This window comes from Triturus cristatus, chromosome 9, assembly GCF_964204655.1.
Source record: "Triturus cristatus chromosome 9, aTriCri1.1, whole genome shotgun sequence".
In the NCBI taxonomy this organism is placed as follows: Eukaryota; Metazoa; Chordata; class Amphibia; order Caudata; family Salamandridae; genus Triturus; species Triturus cristatus.
In genome coordinates this window covers 400,554,755-400,579,989 of record NC_140592.1, presented here as the reverse complement: position 1 = coordinate 400,579,989, position 25,235 = coordinate 400,554,755, and the positions used below count along the sequence as shown (strand labels likewise).

Below are 25,235 nucleotides of genomic sequence, written 5' to 3'. Positions count from 1 at the left end.
GTATCGCGATTGGCCTCATCGCAGCTTTTTTTGCGTTGATTTTAACACGGTCAGTTGACGTGTTATCTGGGAAATATCGCATGGTGCCGAAGTGTTGAGAATGCTTCGTTAACACTGCGTAATTTTACCGCGATAGACTGCGATGTTGAAGGTTGCGTTAAGTAACTTTTGCGATGGTTATCACACGTTCTTGAGAGTATCCCCCAGAGTGTACTCGACTTGGGGACGGCTGTTGGCAGCTGAGAACGAGTATAAGGGTAGAGGCCTTTTTACCCATACTCATGGGAGAAGCGGCCTTGTGAAATCTGAGCAAATTACATACAACAAATGGAGTAATTTCTCTTTTTGCTTACTAGTTTTTTAAAACTTTTTTCGCAAGACACCCAATCAAGCATACTCTAACCAAGCTGGCACCTATCAAAACAAACTTGATGCATTTTGTCTTTCTGGGTAGCACTCCTGCTCCATTAATCCTCTGAGTAAATAAACTCTAGTAACTCAAAGTCTCCTGAGGATTGCAGAAAACCCCTTATGTTTTCAGTCACCTTCAGTTGCTGCCCGCAAGATATCCTTGACCACAAGGCTTCAACTTGTGTATAGGTTTATAAATCCCAACAATATCTGAAAGTATGCCTTTCCTGCTTCAGAGTACCTTTGAAGATTCAATTGTCAATTGAAAGTTTTTTTGTTATCCAATTGACTTGCACCAGTACATTTGCCTTTGGTTAACAGTGGTAACTGACAGAGCCCACCACTGATGATGGCCGCAATTGTTGACTACTAAAAGAACCAAATAATAGTCCTCAAAGGCCACACCATAATCCCTGTGTAATAGTAGCTTTGTAGCTCAGGGATTTTCCTCTGTGGATTAAGTTGATCCTTTCTGCTCTGCAACGCAACTAAATTAAAAATAAGACTGATCTTGTATTGAGGTGGAATCGGGCACCACCATTGGCTTGTTCCAGGCAATCATGCTCCCTGGCCAGCTTCAAAGTCCAGCTCAATTACAAGTTACTGGTTTGAGAAGACCTGTATTTATGTTTCTTTTGGAGAACAAGTAGGAAAAATGAGGCAATCACACAGGATAGAGTACACCTTCAAGCCTTTACATCTCTTTATCGGGCCTTTAGTTTGGATGGTGGTCGAATGGCTGACTCTAACCGATCAAGGTATTTTGTAGAATGGGTCCAGTCATACTTGGACAAAACCCTGTGGTTGCCAAGCAACACAGGAAAGGGAGAGAGTGAATGTCATGTAAAACAGAGGTACAAGGAGAACTGGAATGACAGGGTGGCAGATGTGTTTTTACCCCAGCACATTACTGCCCTCTGGCATTGCCCAGGGCCTGTGACCCCTCCAGCAGTATAATAAGTTAGTGCCACTTGAGCCCTCCAACTGTTTAGCCAGTTGAGGAACGCATGTTCCCCAACTCTATCAAAAAAACAGGAGTCCCAGGCCAGTAATCATCATACAGACAAAAACAGTGCAGATGTGCAGCCTGGAGCAGCTGCCTCTTTAGTGGGCACACTCACCCTTTAGCAACAAAGAACCTTTCAGCTAATGGATGCAGGAGGCTTTTTTGGGGCTAGGAGGTAAACACCTTGAGGGGCCTTTTTTGGTTTCTGATCTATGGAATAGCACTTAATTAAGAAAAGTGTAAGTTAGGGAAAGAAAATACACAGTACTTATGAAAATACACAATACTTAGTGCCAACTAGTGGTGAACTCCCCCACCCCAGAAGTGCGAGTGACCACCAGTCTTCTCGGCCATCATCAAACACAATCCCCTCCCCCCTTTTTGGTATACACAAGGGGAGCCACTTTTGGTGCTTAACGTCTTCAGTTTATTTGCAATACATAAACACATGGAACATAATTATTGCAACTCACTGGTCATTTGTACGCTCGATGGATTACTTAGTAATTTCATAACATCAATCATTGTTATCAAATAGTCTTTGATCTGTTGGTCCATATTAATTATTGACAGCACTTCCCGCAGAGCCCCTGAGCGATGACCCTTTGCAGGTGCCCTGGTATTTTGCAGCTTCGAGGCTTCCCTTGCTTCCGAGATCTGTAGGCAGGAGTCAGGTTGTGCCCGGGCTGCAAGTGCGGTGTCCGCCTAATGCAGACCCCTTGCTGGACATTCGCCTGCTCTTAGTGCCCCTGCCATAAGGCATACCAAGGACACTTTGAGTGGCTCTGCTACCTAGGGCATTGTGCTTTTCCTGGCTGTCTTTGTGTGCTGTTTCCGTGCCCCGTGACTGATCCCCTAACCTGTGGCTGCAACGCCCGCAATCCGATGAGGGTGGGTGGGCCAAAGAAATTACCTCTTGAGTCACCGCGCTTTTCCTTTCCCTTGGGTCAGGTATAATGTATGCAGGATGGGCGTTCCCCCGCAAAAAGCCTTGTAGAAGTGGCGCAGCGAAATCTATCAGAGTTCACTGCAACACTTCTAGGACGTGACTGCATCACAGCAAGCGTATGACTGATTCAGGACCTTTCACATTGCCCCACGTGAAAGGAGACATTGCTGGAGTTGCATCTGTTTTCAGACACACCCCAGCAATGTGTCACTTTTGCGCCTACAAATATGTCAGTAATCCTGACGTATCTATAACTCCTTGAAACATGGTGAGCCATACATTAAATACAGCGCGTCCATTGTGTCGCAAGGAGGGCACAGTGAAAACTGTTGCTTCACTGTTTTGTGGCAGCGATGCAACAGTTTTCATAAATGAGGCCCAGAACATCTGAACAGACACCCCAGTCCTCACCTGTCTATCCGAGGTTCTGCTTCCAGGTGTGCAGCTTTCATTGGTGCAGCTGCACTGGACCTAGAGGCCTGAGGGACCCACAGAACCCTGATTATTGCTGTATTTTAAATTCCAAACAGCAGCCAAAGGCCCATTTATTTCATTGTACAAAGGGCCTATCACACTGGCTTCTGTTACACCAACTAATCGTGCATTCCTAGCTCATCCTGATGTCCGCGGAACCTCTGTGTCTGCCAAGCCCAAAGAGCCCAGTGCTGATGCCAGGTCTGCCAGGATGTTTGGCCCATGACCTCACCCGTCGAGCCACGGCAGGCCCCTCTTCCCCTGCTTTCATCTCTCTGCTGATGGACGCTGATAACAGAGCGGTGGGGCAGGGCGGGGCAGCATTCTTCGGCCATGTCCAGGGCAGGGCGTCCGCTTTCCTCCTCTGCCCCTAGAAGGTTCTGCACTTCCAGGGATAAAAGCTGGACTCGTTCAGATTTCTTTCTTTTCGAAGCTCTAATGTGGAAAGTTGGTTTTAATCCACTCCTGGAAAATGTGCACTTCTGGCTTGGATTCAGGGGTGAGTCACACTCTGACTCATTCGAACATTCCAGTATATTTTAAAAAAAAACGTAAAGAAACGCTGTAAGGTTCAGAGATGAACTTTTTTTTTCCTTTTCGCGAGTGGGGTACTGAATAGCGCTATCTGGGTCGAGTTTCAAAAAATGCTATTTATTCTAAATTGGTGGCGCCAGAGGGTTTACAAAACGGACTGAAGCTCCGGGTCTCGAACACTGGAGCGAGTGAGATTACCCCGCTCTACATCTAGACTCCTGTGGGCTCTCAGCCTGCTGCCTTCTACCCAGGGCTATAAGTGGGATGAAAAACTGGGGGGGGGGGCAAAGGGGCGTGGCCAATGTAATTAAGGGCGTGGCTTAAAAACATGTACGCTAAAAACCTGTGCTCAGCATAGTGTGCCGCCCGACTTGTATTTTGCTGTTTCTGTTACTGCATCCAGATATATGATACAAGTAACATCATACCTACAACAAATCAGGACTATTGGCTTTGTCAATGGTTGTTAGTTGCATAAGATAAATAAGCAGCAACTATGGCTTGAATATATTATTGAAAAAGCTTCCACTTAAAGCTTTGGTGACATCAGGATAATGTTGCTGCTCCTGAGTTTTAAAAAGAGAAGGGAAATCCAGAGAGAAAATGGCTCTCTTTAAAGGAATTCCCTTCCCCTACAACGCTCACGTGCCAATCAATCATCAATCAATCAATCAAATCATTTGTAAAGCGCACTATTTACACGTGAGGGTCTCAGGGCGCTGGGGGTGGGGGGTTATGCTACTGCTCGAAGAGCCAGGTCTTGAGTAGTCTTCTGAAGGTCAGTAGGTCTTGGGTCTGCCGTAGGTGGGTGGGGAGGGTGTTCCAGATCTTGGCGGCGAGGTGGGAGAAGGATCTGACGGAGGTCGCTCATTGGATGCGGGGGACTGCGGCGAGGGCGTGGCTGGTGGAGCGGAGCTGGCGGGTGGGGGTGTAGAAGCTGAGTCTTCTGTTGAGGTACGCTGGTCCGGTGTTGTGGAGTGCTTTGTGTGCGTGGGTGAGGAGCTTGAAGGGTATCCTCTTGTTGACGGGGAGCCAGTGTAGGTCTCTCAGGTGGGGTGTGATGTGGCTGCGGCAGGGGATGTTGAGGATTAGACGTGCGGAGGCGTTCTGGATGCGTTGCAGCCGTCTCAGGTGTTTGGCCGAAGCTCCTGCGCAGAGTGCGTTTCCGTAGTCCAACCTGCTGCTGACGAGGGCCTGGGTGACCGTTCTTCTCGTTTCGGTGGGGATCCACTTGTAGATCATGCTGAGCATGCGGAGGGTGTTGAAGCAGGAGGAGGAGACGGCGTTGATCTGTTTAGTCATGGAGAGGGTGGAGTTGAGGATGACCCCTAGGTTGCGTGCGTGGTCGGTGGGTGTTGGAGCTGTTCCTAGTGCGGTCGGCCACCAGGAGTCGTCCCAGGCCGAGGGGGTGGAACCGAGGATGAGGACCTCCGTCTTGTCCGAGTTCAGCTTCAGTTGGCTATTCCTCATCCATTCAGCGACAGCCTTCTGGCATGACGTCATGCCGTAACTTCTCCACTAGTAAGAAGTGAGCAGTGTGAACACGCGCACATCATGTGCCTGCTGTCACCGCAGTCCGGAAAAAATGGACCGCCTGTACCAGGGCACAAAACAGAGCCCGATAGAGACCCGTTTCGAGGGCCCCTTTAAAAAGCCGTCGGTGCTCAGCACCGGTGAGATCCGGCCCACTTAAAGTCCTGCTTCTACCCCCTTTTACCCCTCTCCTCCAGCACAACCTCACTAAATAGCAAATGCCCTGTCGCTGCTAGTCAACCTGCCCCCCAACATCTCTAAGCCAACAAACACAGCTCACGCTCTGACCCTAGCAGGGCGCCTTTTTCCACTGTTCCGCTATTAGAGTTATGAAAAAAAAACAGAGGTCCCACATTTTCAATATACTATTAGCACGACCCAGTTTGACCGGTGACGTTGCAGGAAGTACAGTGGTGTGGCATGGGTGTCACAGGCCTCAGTACAAGCAAGAAAAGTGGACCATAACCCTAACCTGGTAGTAAAAGGCAACCATACAATCAGGTAAAGTGGGTCCCTATCCCCCTTAAGCCCGCTGCCACTGGCCTGCTGCATTGGGGTCTGCAGCATTCAGTTCCATTTCTTGTGTTTGTTCCTCCCCTGGAGCATGGCCCAAGTACTCATGTCCTTCCACTGCTCTGCTAATCAGGCGTTACTTTTTTCTTTTTGTCTTAACACTCAACCAGGTTGAGTGTCTATTCGAGCAGTGTTCCTCGTGTACTCGTTTACCCTGTTGCTTCAGGCCCCACCACCACACCCCCCACTGCCTGTGTGCTGTTTGCTCCCACCCGCTGTCTGTATTGTTGCTTGGCTGCTCTTGCTCTCCCTATTGTTGCTTGGCCCCATCCATGGTCCTTGCTGTTGCTCTTCCTCCCACTGTCTGTGTTGTTGCTTCCCTCTACCCCCTGTCCATGTTGTTGCTGTCCCTTCCGCCCCAACTGCAGCCCGTGTTGCTGATATTCCTACCACTCTCTTCTACCGTGTTGCCTCCTGCCTCCCTCCACAGAAAACAAAAAAAAGTGCAATCACACGACCAGCGCTGGCCGTGCCATAGCGCTGTTTTTTTTACTTTCAGCATCCATGCTGCACAACAAAGCCAATAGTACTCATAGACAAGACCTATTGGCTTTGACAATGCTTTTGTTTAAGCCTTGCTGCAAGGCAGCCGCGCTGTTGTACAACATGGCTTAAACCAAAGCGCTGGCAAAGCCAATAGGTCTTGTCTATGAGTGCCATTGGCTTTGCTAATGTGTTCAGTCATGTTGTTACAGCAGCACAGCTGCTATGCAGCATGGCTGAAAGTATAATAAAGTACTATGACGTAGCAGACACTGGCAATTTTTTTTTCTTAACTTTCAGCCATGTACAACATGGCTAGAAACATTGAAAAGGGAGTTTTCTCAATCACTAGGCAGGGAATAAGATTCTGCCTGTTTTGTGGATTTGACCTGTCTTGCTTTCCTCAGGTCAGGGTGTCAGAGGCAGGCATCCTGCATGTGTCTATTACTTGTCCATCATTCTGTAGCATTTTCATTACCCTGTGTCCTTTCTTGTATCCTGTGCTCTGGTATAAGTTGTTCTCAGTCAGCGTGACATGCTTGTCTTGGACCGATCACCTGATTATTGGTTTGGTGGATTCACGGTTAAGGAAGAGGTGTCTCCTCGTGGCTCTTTTTATGTAGTCCAGCCATCTCTGCTCCTCGATTCCATATGGAGATGTGCATGCTGGTGACCTTTGTCACTGTTGATTTGGATATTTTGGCACTATGGTGCTTTGTCATCTACAACAAAGTCCTCTAGAAAGTGGATATAATTTTGGTGCGGATATAGTGGTGAATGGTGAGTCTCTTCTGTATCATCATGCAGGCACTTATCTTCCTCAGCAGTGTTTAGTGCATTAAATCAGATAAAAATGCTGAAGTTATCACCAATAAAATCTGTGTGTAACTGACCTGTAGAGAAATATGCAAAATGTTATTTAAAGGTCATTACCACTATTCACTCCCCATTTATGATTGAAAAAGCCTAATTCTGTTATGTTTTTACGAATTTGCAGATACTTAAGGACACCATGTGGTCGTACCCCTAGTTTAGCACTGACCTCTAGATGGGTTTTGCATTGATACCTTTGTCCAGCAGAGCATCATTTTCATGCTCCAGTGTAGTGCTCTGTAGTTTTTCTATACCTATTTCGAAAGGAAAGAAACATGAGCATCAAAAGAATCATAATTCTCAGACTGATGGGTGAGATTAGGAATAATGACCTAAGGATGCAGATAAACATATTCATTCCAGGAGAAAACAATCAGGTAAAGTGCAGGAGAGAAATTTTGATTACATTTCGACAGGTTAAAAAAAGTCAGTCCTTCGAGCCCATTCATCAATGCATTGGTAGTCTTTATTATAGGATAATGATATAAATATGTGTAATGAACAAAACATTAGGATATTAAGCCTTGGAGGTTCTACTCAGGCTTATGCTGGCAGTGTACACAATGGTGGCACTGAAACAGTTAACAAAGCAAGCGGGGCACCGACAGACAAGACAACATGAGAGGGTGTTTGTGAATATCGTATGTACAGTTCCATGATTTCCCTCCGCAGGAGAGGACGGCGACCCATCTTATGCCTACTATCAGGATGGACTGTGGTCTTCTATTCTTAAATAGACTTCCCCATTGACATGGTACCCCTGGTGTCTGGTTTTGCAATCATTATCTTCTCTAGAAGCTCCTCAAGTCCAACTTGAGTCAGCTGATGACTGTCTATCCCCTCACACTTCCACTTGGATAACTGTCCAGTGTTTGTAAGGTCTGTGGGCGAGGTCTGGCAGATGTTAAAAATCTTGTCACCTTGTAAAAAAAGACACTCACACCTCATACATTTGTCAGCAAGTCCCGAGAGAAAGACCCGCGTCGGATATCTACCACAAGTCATTTCCAGGTTAAAGACTACTACCTTCACAACCGAGTTGCCAAAAACTCTGACTTGCAGGATTGTGTACAGGCCCTATGTCATCAGGCCACCCTCATCCATATCTTACTTTTTAACCAGCACCACTTTTGTTTTTATTGTTAAAAACATGAGACTACAAGTTCCAGAATGTAGTGGGTTGGCTAACAAGCTGACAAAGTCTCTTTATACTGGCATTTTAGAAGTCAACTCTAAATTTTAACAGGCCCTATGTCATCAGGCCACCCTCATCCATATCTTACTTTTTAACCAGCACCACTTTTGTTTTTATTGTTAAAAACATGAGACTACAAGTTCCAGAATGTAGTGGGTTGGCTAACAAGCTGACAAAGTCTCTTTATACTGGCATTTTAGAAGTCAACTCTAAATTTTAACAGGCCCTATGTCATCAGGCCACCCTCATCCATATCTTACTTTTTAACCAGCACCACTTTTGGTTTTATTGTTAAAAACATGAGACTACAAGTTCCAGAATGTAGTGGGTTGGCTAACAAGCTGACAAAGTCCCTTTATACTGGCATTTTAGAAGTCAACTCTAAATTTTAAAGGAAAATCAGGTCGTGTTTGATCAACTTTGTCTTATTTAAATGCTATATCCTTCCTCCAAAAAATGTATTTACATTGTGATAATAGAATTTTGTAGTGCACAGCACCCATACTTTCCCTTACGGCAAAAACAAAATGGCTGCTCAGTAGGCGGTTAGGCCTTTGTGCCTGATTATTGTTGGTGTTTTAGACAATTGACAGATCTGTTTTAGTTTCAGATCCTCAACAGAGTCAGCAAGTTACTAAGTGCAAATTTAGTCCTTAGTACCAGATGATGGTGCTGTCCAGGTTTTTATTGTGCTGTTCTAGTGCATGATGAAACATAACCAAACCAGGGCAGGAATTAGAAAAGCAAAACTGCGTGATTCAACATGCACAGGGATATGGACTTGAATATTAAGCAGGCCTCCCAGGTGCACTTTTGGAAATGGGGCTGGAGAGCTGTACAGTCTGGCTGCAGTCCAATATCTATCTACCTTATTTAATATCAGTAACCCTGCTGAAATAACCAGTTATAGGAGCAGAAAAGCACCACTGTTAGACTGGTACTCGCTGTAGTAGCTCCTGTTGTAGTGGGGATTCTGAAACTGGGGGATCAGGCATGTCAAAAATAAAACAACTGTGAAACAAACTAAACTTATAAAAGCAGGACAAATGTACTTGTAAAATAGTCTGCTAGCAACAGATTGATACTTGCGGTGTGAGTTCAGAGCACTTGGGTCTCTGTGAAGCGTGTATTCAAATATATGATGCCATGCTAGCGAAAAAGCACCAGAACTCAGGTAAAAAATACAAAAAAACACACAGAACACATCAGTGGAACGACCGACCATGGTTTCAAAGAATAAACTCTATATTTTGTTAAGACTTTTGTGAATCTGCCTTATAGGTTGGTATCTTGTCGCGGCACGTGGTGAACAAGAACGACTGGAAAGCCTTTCATCTGAAGTCCGGGTAACAACGAAAAACCAAAAAATGATCATGAATTGGAGGCTGCCTACGCATCTCTTTTTTATGCCATAGCAAAGCATATCGCTTCGGTAACTGATGGTAATTTACCATGAATTTTGCACCGGGCCAGAATCTGCTGAAAACTATTGGATAATGTAAAAATGCACAGTTTAGGACCAGCCAAAAACGAAGCTTGATGGAAAAGACCATTCCATAGGCCTGACCTCTATTGATCTAAGCCTCTAAAGCATGACAAATGACTGAGCGAAAGGGTCAGTTCAGCGTAACTTTGGTTATGCCTGGCCACTGCGCATTCACTTGTTGCTCGTGGTCTCTGCTTTGTTACATGTAGTACCAATGGATGCTCAGGCCTTATAATAACTTGGGAGGATAAAATCAGAATGAGCGTCTTCTGTTCTCAATGATAGATGCTTTGATCTTTCAAGGGGACTGAGAGTTCCAGAGTAATCACCCAAAGCAATTATTGGCTGTGATTCAAACCCAAGCGACGGTGCAGATAGTCTGGATTGCTTTGGTGCAACCCAACAAGGCTCACATCCATCAGGTGCTGGAGTGGTTGCAAAAAGGCCTGTCACAGGCACTGGGGGACAGTGATCACTGGTAGACATTTGGACAATGAAAAATTAACCATCCTACGAAGGTGGTTAAAGCCAGAGGTGTGCCTACAGCCATAATTGTCCTAAGGAAGATATCAAACTATCCACTGGAGGCTCCTTTGAAACATCCTGAAACGCCCCTAGAAATATCATGACCCCAGGGTAGGGCAGGGGGGTAATAAAAGACAGAACTTTCTGAACTCATGCATGGGACATAAAACCTGGTTCTCCGTGTACGAGTTGTGCACTGCCATGCTATGGCTAAATCAGCCCTGGCTGGCCAACTAACTCTTTAGTTGCATGGCAGGTTGGCCACCAGAGATCTTGGCAGTGACCAACCAACCCCTCTTTGAGTAGGGAGGGTAGAGCAGAAGGAGACGTTTAAGGTGGCACAAAGAAAGTTCACTAGCACCAGCGTAACATCCCACCTTCCCTCTGCTCCAGAACCACAGCAGATCCTGAATCTCTTTGAATATGCAGTGACAGCAGTCACTGATCAATTTTATATTTCACAGTGAGCAAAGTAGCCAAGACTGCTTAGATTTCATGACTGAGAACATGTAATAATAGGCAGCTTTCCTGTGCCATACTGCTCAAAATCCACTTCTGTTTCTTACGTTGCAACACAAGAAAAAACATCATTTGGCTTCTTGTGCAGAGCAAAAATGTTACTCGCACACAGTTTAATGGTGGTCACACCTGGACTACCTCAATTTGGCATCGACCAGAAAGCATAGGAAAATTCTCTTAGATATCATTATATAGAAATGACTGATTTTGTAATGTGCCTGACACGGACATCTTTGGTTGTTGGTCTTGTCCAGCTAGTTTGAGATGACATCTCCTACCCTGATATTTATTAGAAGCTTCTTCAGGTCAACAAGGTCTCAGGCTAACCATTTCCTCATTAGCAAAGCAGGTTGCTGACCTTTTTGAGTACGTATTAACTTTTAAACCTTTTGTTGGCTGCAGGTCTCCTAAGAGTTAAGATCAGTATGAAGCAACTGAGGGCGCTCAAGCAGTGGCAATCATGACCCCATCCCAGAACAGTGATGTCAACATGGATGCTACCAAGTCCAAAATCTCCTTGCAGGATCTAACACTGACATATTACAGTAGGCATACCATCTTGTTGAATGCAGGGCTTTGATCCATGCAAGTGTGGTTGGTCACATTGTACTTCCATTAATCACAGCTAAGAGGAATACTAAATTCTTCATTGTAGGATCAATGAACAGAATATCAAGAAAGATATTTCAGATATACATTGCATGTGTTATTATTTGCCGGAAACTGAGCATTGCGTCAAATAATATGTCAGCATCACAAAAGGTTTCAAAAATTGGTTTCAGCCCACTTGACATTTAATATATCACATGTCAAGATGGCCAAAATATTTTTCGAACAAAGGATTTTTGAGTCATTATTACCCCCAAAAATGCTTCATATATGTTTTCTCTTCTTTTCTTCCTGCCCCCACCCTCTGCACATGCTCTGTAGGAGCAATCTTGTGGAAACCAAGAGAGTTAATAGGCATGATGTGGCTGGGATTTCTTATTCTGCAGAGCCCTTCTGGCGCCTCTTAGAAGGAGGAACCAGATGCCTTGGCAGCTCGCCGGGAAGTCCATGGCCATCAAGTTTTACTTCAATAAGGTGGCTGGCCAGGGCAAACTCCTCGTCATCCAGCATTCCATCGCGGTCAACGTCGGACAGCTTCCAGATCTTTCCAAGCACTGAGTTGGGAAGCTTGGTGGTGACCATCCAGTTCTTGACTTTGGTGCCGGTCAGCTTCCCGTCCATTGGTGAGAGGTTGTAGAAGATCTCGTCATACTTGGACTTATCCCTGGTGACTACCCATTCCTCGTCATCTGCTCCTTCATACACACCTTCGGTAGAGCCCTCCACAAATGGGCCATTGTGCGTGCCATTGAATGCCCCACCTTGGACCATGTGATCAGTGGTATCCATGTCCTCCTGTCTGAGTAAGGGCATCAACTTTGCAATGTCGGCGGTCATCATTTGATCCAAAACCTCAATCATCTGGGGCTTCAGGGAGTGAAACTTCTTGAAGTCGTGGACCATAAGCTGCTCCTAGAGAACGGGAAAACAATGGCAGATGAAGTCAGTACTTCAGCATCTCTAGCATATTGATACAATACGTACGCATTCCAATGTAACCCGAAACACCTGACTTAAACTGCGCCCTAACATGCAGCAGTTTAGATTTTAATGAAATAATGTTATATATTGACATAAGCACTCTGACCTAACATAAGTGCATTCACTTAAAATCAGTATGCATTAAATCTTAAAATGAGTGTGTGTGCTTAATGCAAGTTCTTGCGTTGCTGCTGCAGAAATTGCAAACTAGTAATCTCTTTTATATGTGCCTTCACTGCCCAGCTTGAAGGGGCATGTTCCACTTCTGCAGTGACTACAGAAGCTGTGAGGTAAAATTTTCCTTTAAAAACTTATGGGGTGTCAAAGACAACATATACTAACATTTCCGGAATTTCGAATGAACGTATTGTGTCCAGCAAAATGTTCCTACTTGGCCAACATTGGTTTCTGAGTGAAAGGTGTCTCCATCAGCTACAGAGAGATGCTTTGGACTACAGGGTATACAAACTCCCCTCAGTTAGTGAAGAGGGAGACAGCTGAAACTCTGGGAGGGATGCTACATAGAGCAATACAGTATTGAAGACCATTGGATCTACAAGTGGTATACAGGAGTTATTGCATGGCTTGACAGCAAAGCAATGTAATAATTTAATGCCACAAGACATATCAGGAATTTAAAGTAATCAATTAGGAATATGTGAAACACAGTGTTTGTGCTGTATGTTCTCTTCAGGCTTATAATATTAATTATTGCTGAACTACCTATTATTATGATGATAATTATATTGGATAATATATGTATTTGATAGTGTACACCCTGAATATCGAAGTCAGGATATCGAGGCAAGCAAATATTGAGGACATGATTTCAAATCCGGAATAAGGAGAGGCAAGTATAGATTTTCTATACCTAGCTTCACATATGTACCTTGACGAAATATATATATGTGTATATATCTTCAGGGTATGTTGATGTGGAGTTAGGAATAGTAAATCTATACTTACTCTATATACACTTATCTTTTGATATTGTGGTCTTCGATATTTTGGATACAATCTACTTGTACCCCGATATTCATAGCCTAGATATCAGTAATAAAATTGTATTCGATTAGAACATAGGAAACACTAGCTATATTAAAATACAAGCTTCTATGAGTATGGACTCAGGTGGGTTCAAGAGTATAGCTCCTCATCAAACCAGTGGAACAGATCGAATATGCTACTTACCAGTATGCATCTGTTCTTGGCATGTAGGGCTGCTGACATTCATATGTGTGCATAGATCGCCGCCTAGTGTTGGGTCCGGATGATTGCACATTGTTGTCCTGGACGAGTCTTCGAAGTATCACGAGATAGGTGGCTCCTCCCCTGGACTACAGTGCGCATGGGCATCCTCTCCATCCTCAGATTGTTTTTCGCCATTGTGGCAGTGATGGAGTAGATACAGTAAGTGATGACCATGCTATACAGAAATTCTGAGTGCTGCAGCCGCTACAGGCGCCGGGGAGGAGGGTGGGCGATATGAATGTCAGCAGCCCTACATGCCAAGAACAGATGCATACTGGTAAGTAGCATATTCGGTTCGAGGCATGTGGGCTGCTGAATTCATATCTGTGCATAGATTATATAGCAGTCCCTCCATTAGCGGCGGCTGCCCGTGCCAGCTGCAGCAGTCTGAAAAAGGGTCTTGAGAACAGCCTGTCCTACAGCTGCCTGCTGTTTTGAATGTACATCTACACAGTAGTGTTTAGTAAATGTATGTATAGTGGACCATGTGGCTGCTCTACATATTTCCTCTAAAGGGATGTTACCTAGGAAAGCCATGGACGCCCCTAACGTTCGTGTTGAGTGGGCTATTGGGGGAATCGTTAATGTGCGTTTAGCCTTCTTATAGCAAATTTGAATACATTTAACGATCCATCTGGCTATCCCTGCTTTGGAAATGGCGTTACCCTTGTGTTGTGGAGAAAAGGCAACGAACAGTTGTTTCGTTTTTCTAAAATCCTTCGTCCTGTCTATATAGTACATGAGGGCCCTCTTTACATCTAGTGTATGGAGCATTCTTTCTGCGACATTTTCTGGATTTGGAAAGAAAACCGGCAGTTCAATAGTCTGATTCATGTGGAACTGCGATACCACTTTAGGCATGAATGTGGGGTTGGTACGTAGTACAACTCTATTTGCGTGAACCTGTATGAATGGCTCTTGAATGGTTAGTGCCTGGAGTTCACTAACTCTTCTTAACGAAGTGATCACAACTAAGAAAGCTACTTTCCAGGTGAGGAATTGAATCTCACATGAATGTAGAGGTTCAAAAGGTGGACTCAGCAATCTGGTGAGGACCACATTCAGGTTCCACACTGGTGCTGGTGGGTGTGTCGGAGGAATCACCCTTTTGAGTCCCTCTAAGAAGGCTTTGATGGCAGGCACTCTGGATAAAGAGAGGTGCTGCCTGTTCTGAAGATAGGCTGCTATTGCGGTTAGGTGTATACGGATGGAGCTGAATGCCAGATTGCATCGGTATAAGTGTAACAGGTAACAGATGATGTTCTGAATGGATGCATCCAGTGGGTTAATGTCATTGTTTTTACAGTAAATGACAAACCTTTTCCATTTAGCCGCATAGCAAGCTCTGGTCGTGGGTCTCCTGGCCTCCTTGATGATATTCATACATTCTGGAGGCAGGTTCAGGTAGCCAAACTCTAAGACTTCAGGAGCCAGATCGCCAGGTTCAGCTGTTGCGGATCTGGGTGCTGAATTTCGCCATGGTTCTGTGTTAAAAGTTTGGGCGTTAGCCGTAGTCTTTGATGCGGTACCACGGAAAGTTCTAGAAACGTGGTGTACCATGGCTGGCGTGCCCATGTTGGAGCAACCAGGATGAGTGTAATTGAGTGTTGCCTTAGTTTGCGTGCCACTAGCGGTATTAACGGCGCTGGGGGAAAAGCGTACGCAAATCTGCCTGACCAGTTCATCCATATCGCATTGCCCTGCGACTGTGGATGGGGGAACCTGGCGGCAAAGCTTTGGCATTTTGCGTTCTCCCTTGTGGCGAATAGGTCTATCTCTGGATGACCCCACTGCTGGAAGTACGGTTGGAGTACTGACGGATGTAGCGCCCACTCGTGCATTTGGTGGCTGTGTCTGCTGAGCAGATCCGCCATCTGGTTGTCCTTGCCCGGGAGGTGTTCCGCCATGAGGAATATGTTCCTCTGAATGGCCCACTTCCACATGCTCTGAGCCAGGTGAGACAACTGTGGAGAGTGTGTTCCTCCCTGCTTCTGTATGTAGTACATGGCAGTCATGTTGTCCGTGCGGATCAACACGACTTTGTTGCACAAGTGTAGTTTGAATGCCTTCATTGCCTGGAAGATTGCCATCAGTTCCAGAAGGTTGATGTGCATCTTCCTTTGCTGTGTTGTCCATAGTCCCTGCACTGTGTAATTGAGTACATGAGCTCCCCATCCCTGGAGAGACGCGTCCGCTGTCAGTATTATTTGTGGTGTGTTTAAGAAAGTGTTTCCCTAGTGATCTATTTCCCCAATGGTAAGTGTGGGAAAGAAAAAGGAAAGGAAGGAAGAAAAAACAAACTCAAACCCAACAGAACCATCAAGTGTGGTGCCTGTTCCAATGCCTCAAAGGGAGGAGTGCAAAAACGTGAGGAGGCCGGCAGTGCCTCACGGAAGTAACCCCAACGAGGCTGTGCAGACTAGTACTCGCCTGCTACCTCACGTTCTCATCATAGGCAACTGCCGTCCGAAATGAAGATAAGGAATAAATCAAGAATTGTTGTGTCTATTCTAATAACTAGTGTCAAGTGGAACTAATAATCTAAACTGTGTCTATGTTCCAAAAAATAAAGTGAGTGTCGACCCTGGGACAGGGGAGACTGAGTCTGATCAGGACCCACGTAACTCCCAATTAAAACCGGACAATACCACACTCGCTATTTGAGACTTTTATTCTATGCTGTGTGGCTGTCCACTAAAACCAACATGTTTCGTTGCCTGTATAGATTGGTGGCAACTTCTTCAGGGCTAGGGTCGACTGGCTTCTCTGCTTTGCTAGTTCTGACCAGTTTTGTATCTGTCAGCGCCTAAGGGAAACACAAATTAAAAAACACATACATTCAGTCTGGCTCCCCACTTACTCATATAGGGGATACACACATTCAAGAAAGCGATTTACAACTTTCATTGGTTTGCTTCAGTGAAAACAATGCCTGCAACACTTCTATCGTTCATATTTACCGTTAGGGTTGCTCATTTACAGCATACCTCAACCCTTAGTGTAGGTGGATGTATGCTACCTCGGATAGTTCTGAGCTGCTTGCCCGCTAACCGCGGATTCGTATATCTGAAATGCATGAGGATGAAACATAATATCATTGCACACTAGGACATAGATTTGACACAGCCTAAGCTCATGCACTTGTTACTCGCTACATTTGAGCTCGTTATCACATAATGGCCGGCTACTAGTGATGTTTGCCGACATTCTGTCATGTCCCCCGTGTAAATTACTTGCGTGTACTATTTCTGCGAAAACACGCCCCCTTATTGTTTAAATGACCACGTGGGTTACTGGCGTGTGTGGACCAACGCACTTCGCTCCCTCGTTACACTTATGGTCATATTCACATACCTTCCTGATTGTAATGTCTGCATGTGACTAATTTATATCGTAGCGGGGTTATCACACTGTAAGCCCTTCAATGGCATCTCCCCACCCGCTACGACCGAGGCGTCTAAATGTACCACTCCACTTCTAGGAGTAAAGGTGTGCACAACTCCGTATTCGGTCTATGCCCTACAGCTTAGTAACGGTCTCACCTCGTCGGTCTAGCGCTCCGGGTGCTATTCAACCTCCATCACGGACTCAAGGACCGGGTCCTGTTTAAATGCATCGCGCGCGTTGACTGCGCGCATGCGTGGACGTGTATTGAAGGCAATGGCGGCCATGTTGTGTAAACCGGGATTCCTACCCCCAATGAATATTACATGTATGATATCAAGGACCCCTTCAAAACACACATAACTAAATACCGTTGTGAATAACTGAAACCTAATATAAAATCGAAGCTCAACATGTTATTTATTTATTTACAAATCGGACATCATGATGTGTCGTACCCATGGTTACCGGTGTTGCCCCGAACTATTGACTGGCCCCTTAGGTGTCATGGGTCAATTACTCCAATGGTATGTAGGAACTGCAAAGGCTGCCCCAACTGCCATTCCGGTATGTGTATGTGACCATATACTGCACTGAGAATCCCTGATTGTTGTCATATTGAATGAGGTTGTAGTCAAACATAAATTATTGATTCACTACCTTGTTCCACTCAATGTAATCGTTTAGGCCATCTTGGTCTGCTCTCTCCTGGTAAATCCAGCGCGCCTCCTTAGTTGTTAATCTGGCCTCCATGTTGTGAATGTCACCCAAGACCTTCTCCAATACTACCCAGCGTAATTCGCAAGGGCTGTGTCTGGCCGTCACAAAATGTTGGACGAACTTTGTGGTTAGTTTCCCCATACGAATAGTGCTCAGATGTTCTTGTACTCTGACCTTCACTTTACGTGTGGTAAGACCAATATAGTGGAGGCCACATAGACACGTGAGTCTGTATATGACGTTATTCGTATTGCAATTGCTGAATGCATTCAAATACCAAATTTTGCCACCTGCCAATGTGACACTCTTTGTTGGAGTAGTTAATTTGCACACAGTACAACCACCGCATTGGTAATGTCCTGGCGGGATCCCTGTGGTCTTGATCTCACACTTGGGTCGTGAGTGCACAAGGCGATCGCGTAAACTGGTAGAACGCTTAAAAGCAAAGCGAGGTTGGGGCATGGTCATGGTCGAGGTGTGAAGTATTGGCCAGTGTTTCCTAATCACTTGTCTAATTTGGGTTGACAAGGGGCCGAAGGTAGTGACTACGGGGATACAATCCCCTGTGGTCTTCGGTGTTCTCTCCAAGAGGGCAGCTCGAGGGGTGTTAAGGGCTCGTTTTTTAGCCTGCTTAATAACCTTGGTAGGGTATGCTCGTGCCTCCAGTTTACTCGACAAGATGCCGGCTTGTTGTACAAAGTCCTCAGTTAATGAACAATTCCTGCGATATCGCAGGAATTGTCCTACAGGCAGGTTATCCCTCAGAGCCCTGGGATGGTAAGATCTGTAGTGAAGAAGGGAGTTCTTGTCAGTAGGTTTTTGATGGACATTAGTAACCAGTTTCTGATTCACTGCACTGATGTCTAGGTCTAGATATGTGGCTGTGACGTTACTAATAGACCAGGTAAATTTAAGACAGTCATCTAGGCCATTGAGCCACTGGAGAAATCTGTCAAGATCTCGTGCAGGCCCCGTCCATATACAGAGCACATCGTCAATATATCTCTTTCAGAGGGCAATGTTCCTCTGGAAGGGATTGGTACAATGTAAGATGTAGTTAGTCTCGAATTGGCCCACATAAATACAAGCTAGACTGGGGGCAAATGTAGCCCCCATCGATGTACCGGACACTTGCAGGTATAACTGGTCCTTGTAGGCAAAAAAGTTTTTAGTTAAGGCCAATTCGATACATTGAAGAACAAAGGTTTGGGGGACATCATAAAACCATTCACATTCTCCCAGGGCATGTGCTGCTGCCACCAGCGTTGCTTCCTGGGGAATACTAGTGTATAACGATTCTATATCAATCGTGACCAGGAATTGATGTTGGGGATCAAACACAATATCGTCCAGGATTTGTAAGACTGCTGTGGTGTCCTGTACATAGGCTGGTTGAGTGATCACACCTTCCCTCAAAAATAAATCTGCGTATTGAGATAACGGTTCCAGAACAGATTGAATCCCCGATACTATGGGGCGTCCCGGGGGGGGCCTCTGGGCCTTGTGAATTTTTGGGACGATGTAAAAAGCAGGAGTCCTGGGTTTTTCGTTAATCAAAAAGTCCGCTTCCTTGACCGTAAGCCATTTCTTTACTTTAGCCTCCGCGACCATGGTTTGAATGGTCGTCTGTAAGTTCTTAGTGGGGTCTCTCATAAGAGGTTGGTAATTATGGCGTACGTCAAGCAGTCTGGACACCTCCAACTCATAATCCGCAGTGTTCAGCACCACCACCGCTCCCCCCTTGTCAGCAGGTTTGATGGTGATGCTGGAGTTCCGCTGAAGGGAATGTACTGCTAGCCAGTCAGCCTGTGTCATATTGCTGCGGCTATAGCCCTGCTGTTGTTTTTCCAAAGTGGTGATGTCCTGCATGATTTTCTGTTCAAAAACAAAGACTTCGGGGCCAATAGAATGATTAGGGGGGCAGGATTGAGATGGTCGTCGCAGACTTGTAGAAAACACAGAAGGTGCCTCAGTTTCTTTTTCATGGAAGAATTTTTTTAATTTGATCTTCCTCATCAATCCATACAGTTCACCCCGCAGCTTAAAGCTGTCATGTTTGGGAGTAGGAACATATCCCAGGCCTTTGTTTAAAACCCTGTGTTCGTCTGTAGTCAAAGTATATGATGATAGGTTGACGACAATGTCATTCTCCTTCATGGTTATTGGGGTGTTCTGCCCCTGCTGCGGGTGATCCTGGGAGAGAAATTCTGCCACGATGGATTGTTGTTGTGGCGTACTCTGCCTCTGCCCTTCCCCCTCCCCCTGTAGCTGGTCCCTCTCTGATCTGGGGGGCGCTGTTCTAAAAAATTCCTCAACATGACTCCCAGATCTTAATTGGGTCTATCTGTGGTGTTAAATCTAACTCTCTGGTTGAAACTGGATGTGGGAGCAGAGGTAGAGGGTTGTCCATTGCAATCATCTTCTTCACTGCTAGTATTGTCAAACGTCCAATTATTGAACGTCTGTCTGCCTTGCCGGCGCCCACCCCTGAACCCTCGTGTGTAGTGTGGAATTTCTGGGGGTTGTTGATAATAGCTATCCTCTACATAAGGGAAGGCCCATTCATGGCTGAACCTCTCTAGATTCCTTTTAAGCCCCTTCATTTTTTGGTTCAGCATATATATTTGATATTCCCCAACATCATTCTGGATTGTGGTCAACTGTTCTTTTATATCTTTTATGGTGGTATCCGCCTTAAGTGCGGTTTCCAGATCTAATATTTCTTTGAGCAGTTCCTCACTCAGTCTCTTTGCGGTATTAATAATTAATACCAACCAATCCCGGGTGCACTTGTTTGCTATATAGCTCCAGTCCACCCGGAATCGTTTGTCCTCTAGAAAGATTTTTGGTTCTATACGGACCAAGAGGCTAGCTGGGGCTGCCCCCGCCCGCAGATATTCTGTCATAAGGGCACCATGGAGGGCTATTCTAACCTGCCGCTTTTTAGTAGTGGATAGTTTTTCCCATTCTTCCTTAGCCGAGGCAACACCACTAAGGGGCGCATTAGGGAGTAGTGACGGCCCTGCCAAGATGGATGCAATATGCTCATCAGTGAATGCCAAGTAAAACTGGTCCATTCTGTAAAGAAAACCCAGGAATGTTTAAGCAGCTTGTATGCAGGATATCAAAATATCTAAAGATTGGTCCAACATTTTGTGACGGCCAGACACAGCCCTTGCGAATTACGCTGGGTAGTATTGGAGCGGGTCTTGGGTGACATTCACAACATGGAGGCCAGATTAACAACTAAGGAGGCGCGCTGGATTTACCAGGAGAGAGCAGACCAAGATGGCCTAAACGATTACATTGAGTGGAACAAGGTAGTGAATCAATAATTTATGTTTGACTACAACCTCATTCAATATGACAACAATCAGGGATTCTCAGTGCAGTATATGGTCACATACACATACCGGAATGGCAATTGGGGCAGCCTTTGCAGTGCCTACATACCATTGGAGTAATTGACCCATGACACCTAAGGGGCCAGTCAATAGTTCGGGGCAACACCGGTAACCATGGGTACGACACATCATGATGTCCGGTTTGTAAATAAATAAATAACATGTTGAGCCTCGATTTTATATTAGGTTTCAGTTATTCACAACGGTATTTAGTTATGTGTGTTTTGAAGGGGTCCTTGATATCATACATGTAATATTCATTGGGGGTAGGAATCCCGGTTTACACAACATGGCCGCCATTGCCTTCAATACACGTCCACGCATGCGCGCAGTCAACGCGCGCGATGCATTTAAACAGGACGCGGTCCTTGAGTCCGTGATGGAGGTTGAATAGCACCCGGAGCGCTAGACCGACGAGGTGAGACCGTTACTAAGCTGTAGGGCATAGACCGAATACGGAGTTGTGCACACCTTTACTCCTAGAAGTGGAGTGGTACATTTAGACGCCTCGGTCGTAGCGGGTGGGGAGATGCCATTGAAGGGCTTACAGTGTGATAACCCCGCTACGATATAAATTAGTCACATGCCGACATTACAATCAGGAAGGTATGTGAAATTCGACCATAAGTGTAACGAGGGAGCGAAGTGCGTTGGTCCACACACGCCAGTAACCCACGTGGTCATTTAAACAATAAGGGGGCGCGTTTTCGCAGCAAATAGTACACGCAAGAAATTTACACGGGGGACATGACAGAATGTCGGCAAACATCACTAGTAGCCGACCATTATGTGATAACGAGCTCAAATGTAGCGAGTAACAAGTGCATGAGCTTAGGCTGTGTCAAATCTATGTCCTAGTGTGCAATGATATTATGTTTCATCCTCATGCATTTCAGATATACGAATCCGCGGTTAGCGGGCAAGCAGCTCAGACCTATCCGAGGTAGCATACATCCACCTACACTAAGGGTTGAGGTATGCTGTAAATGAGCAACCCTAACGGTAAATATGAATGATAGAAGTGTTGCAGGCATTGTTTTCACTGAAGCAAACCAATGAAAGTTGTAAATCGCTTTCTTGAATGTGTGTATCCCCTATATGAGTAAGTGGGGAGCCAGACTGAATGTATGTGTTTTTTAATTTGTGTTTCCCTTAGGCGCTGACAGATACAAAACTGGTCAGAACTAGCAAAGCAGAGAAGCCAGTCGACCCTAGCCCTGAAGAAGTTGCCGCCAATCTATACAGGCAACGAAACATGTTGGTTTTAGTGGACAGCCACACAGCATAGAATAAAAGTCTCAAATAGCGAGTGTGGTATTGTCCGGTTTTAATTGGGAGTTACGTGGGTCCTGATCAGACTCAGTCTCCCCTGTCCCAGGGTCAACACTCACTTTATTTTTTGGAACATAGACACAGTTTAGATTATTAGTTCCACTTGACACTAGTTCTTAGAATAGACACAACAATTCTTGATTTATTCCTTATCTTCATTTCGGACGGCAGTTGCCTATGATGAGAACGTGAGGTAGCAGGCGAGTACCAGTCTGCACAGCCTCGTTGGGGTTACTTCCGTGAGGCACTGCCGGCCTCCTCACTTTTTTGCACTCCTCCCTTTGAGGCATTGGAACAGGCACCACACTTGATGGTTCTGTTGGGTTTGAGTTTGCTTTTTCTTCCTTCCTTTCCTTTTTCTTTCCCACACTTACCATTGGGGAAATAGATCAATAGGGAAACACTTTCTTAAAGACACCTAAATATTTAGGAACTTTTAGAGCCAATGACACTAGACCCCTTTGGCGATTGGCAAATAGTGCCGCGGAGACGGTCCAAAATGCAACAGTTTGTGCAAGTGCCAGGGTTCTTGATCAGGAGTTGCTCACTGTGCTTATAAAAACCAAAATACTTTTGTTCTAGGCAGGTCTTGTTGTTTATAAGGTTATGAGTGGGGGGCGACCTTCCTTGTGACCCCCTTGGCTCCATTGTTGTTGATGAGTATTATTTGTGGGACAGGCTCTTGGAACGGTCGGCCCTTGCAAAGGTTTTGTGGATTCCACCAATGCAGAGAGTTGTATGCCCGACCGCTCACCAACACTAGGTCTTTTAACTGTCCTTGAGTCTGATTCCATTGACGTGCCAAGCACTCCTGAAGCGGGCGCATATGTAGTCTCGCGTGCGGGACTATGAAAATGCAGGAGGCCATCATGCCTATCAACTGCATGAACACTCGCGTTGGAAGGGAGTGTTGAGGTTTGAACTTTTTTATCAGCAGTTGCATGCTGTTGATCCTCACCAAGTTTGGCTGAGCTTTGGCTGCCAGAGTGTCTATGGTCGCGCCCAGGTACTGCCGTACGTGGGCGGGTTGAAGGTGTGACTTTGGATAATTTAGTGAGAATCCCAGACTGTGAAGAAGGTGAATGGTGTGGGAGACGTGGCTGGCACACTGCTGGGCTGACTTTGCCTGAACAAGCCAGTCGTCCAGGTAAGGGAAGACGTGAATGTGCTGTCTTCTTAAGTGTGCAGCCACTGTCACTAGGCATTTGGTAAATACTCTGGGCGCCGTCGTTACTCCGAAAGGGAGTACTTTGAACTGATAATGCTGATCCTGAAGAGTGAACCTGAGATATTTTTTGTGTGAGGGGTATTAGGTATGTGGAAATACGCATCCCTCAAATCCAGTGTTGCTAGGAAGTCTCCCTGACTGAGTAACGGTAGAACCTGCTGGTGGGTGAGCATATGAAAATGCTCTGACAGAATGTATTGGTTGAGAGGTCGCAGGTCCAGTATAGGTCTGAGAGACCCGTCCTTTTTTGGGATCAAGAAGTACAGAGAGTACACCCCTGATCCTTGTTGGTCTACGGGCACGATTTCTATGGCGCCTTTCTGCAGCATACTTAGTACTTCCTGCTGCAATAATGCCAAGTGCTCTGCGGACATAGGACGGTGTCGTGGCGGTATGTTGGGTGGATTGGATGTTAATTCTAGACAATACCCCCACTGGACATTTTCTCTGACCCACCTGTCTGTGGTGATGGATCTCCAGACTGGCAGGAACCGTTGGAGTCTGCCCCCAACCGGTGTTATGTGGTCGGGGGCAGTGACAAGAGGTCACTGTTTGTTATTGGCGGAGGACCTGGTGTTGTTGTGTCCTTGTCCTCTGCCTTTAGTGCTGGATCCACGATAACCCCCCCTATTGTTTTTATTATAGGTACTCTGGGTACCTCCTTTATTGTACTGCTGCTGGGACCCCTGACCTCTAGCTGCTCCTCTATTCCCGGGGCGACGAAAGGAGCCACTCCGAAACTGCTGCGACTGTAGAGCCCCCATAGATTTCGCAGTTTCAGTGTCCTTTTTAATCTTTTCTAGGGTAGTGTCAACCTCGGGGCCAAATAAGAAGTCTGGGTTAACTGGTTGATTTAAAATATTGCTTTGAATTTCAGGTTTGAAACCTGATATTCTCAACCATGCGTGCCTCCGCAACATCACACTAGTGTTGATTGCCCTTGCTGCAGTGTCCGCTGCATCTAGTGCGCATTTGATGGACGCATTTGTAATGAGTTGTCCCTCTCTGATGAGGAGCTCTGTGCCATCTTTGTATTCATCTGGTAGGTGTTCTAGCAGTGTTTCTAGGGTATCGTAGTGTGACCTGTCATATCTGGCCAGGAGTGCCTGAGTGTTGGCAATGCGCCAGATGTTCGCTGCTTGTGCCGCTATCCTTTTCCCTGATGTTTCTAACATTTTGGACTCCTTGTCCAGAGGAGGAGCATCCCCGGTAGTTTGTGAGTTAGCTCTCTTGCGAGCATTGGAAACTACCATGGAGTCCAACGGCAATTGACCCTTAATGTACATGGGGTCTCCTGGTGCAGGTTTGTATTTTTTCTCTATTCTCGGGTTCAATACCCGTGCTCTGGTTGTCTCCTTAAAGATGTCCTTAGCATGTTTAATCACCCCTTTTAACATTGGTAGAGTCTTGACCGTTCTTTCTGATGTGGAGAACGTGTCCACCAAGAAATCCTCCTCCACAGAGTCAGAATGAAGTTCCACTCCGTGATTGTCAGCCGCTCTTTCAATGAGCGCGTTAAAAGCAGCAGTATCTTCAGTGGGAGATGGTTTGACATTATAAAGATGAGTGTCAGGAGCATGTTGCGGGTCTCCTGGGTCATTAGGGTCTCCCCATGCCTGATCCTGGTCTAGCTGTTGGTCATCAGGGTCAGTATCAACAGGATAAGTGGAATGTTCAGTATAACCCTCTCCTGCATCCGCCTCCGAGTGTGTGGGAGAAAAGGATGGTGGGTCCCGATCATATGTGTGGAAATGTTCTACCAGTA

The 25,235-nt window shown here is 45.8% G+C and overlaps 1 protein-coding gene across 1 annotated transcript in view; it reads right to left on the bottom strand.

Annotated features, from left to right (window-relative positions):
* Nucleotides 1–7,280: 7,280 nt before the first annotated feature.
* The window catches only part of EHD2 (EH domain containing 2), a 187,457-nt gene continuing 169,502 nt past the window's right edge, over nucleotides 7,281–25,235 (bottom strand). The window contains exon 5 of the mRNA XM_085625270.1: nucleotides 7,281–12,082. Within this exon, the coding sequence (XP_085481396.1) occupies nucleotides 11,546–12,082 (537 nt within the window). The 3' untranslated portion in view covers nucleotides 7,281–11,545. The remainder of the gene's footprint in view (nucleotides 12,083–25,235) is intronic.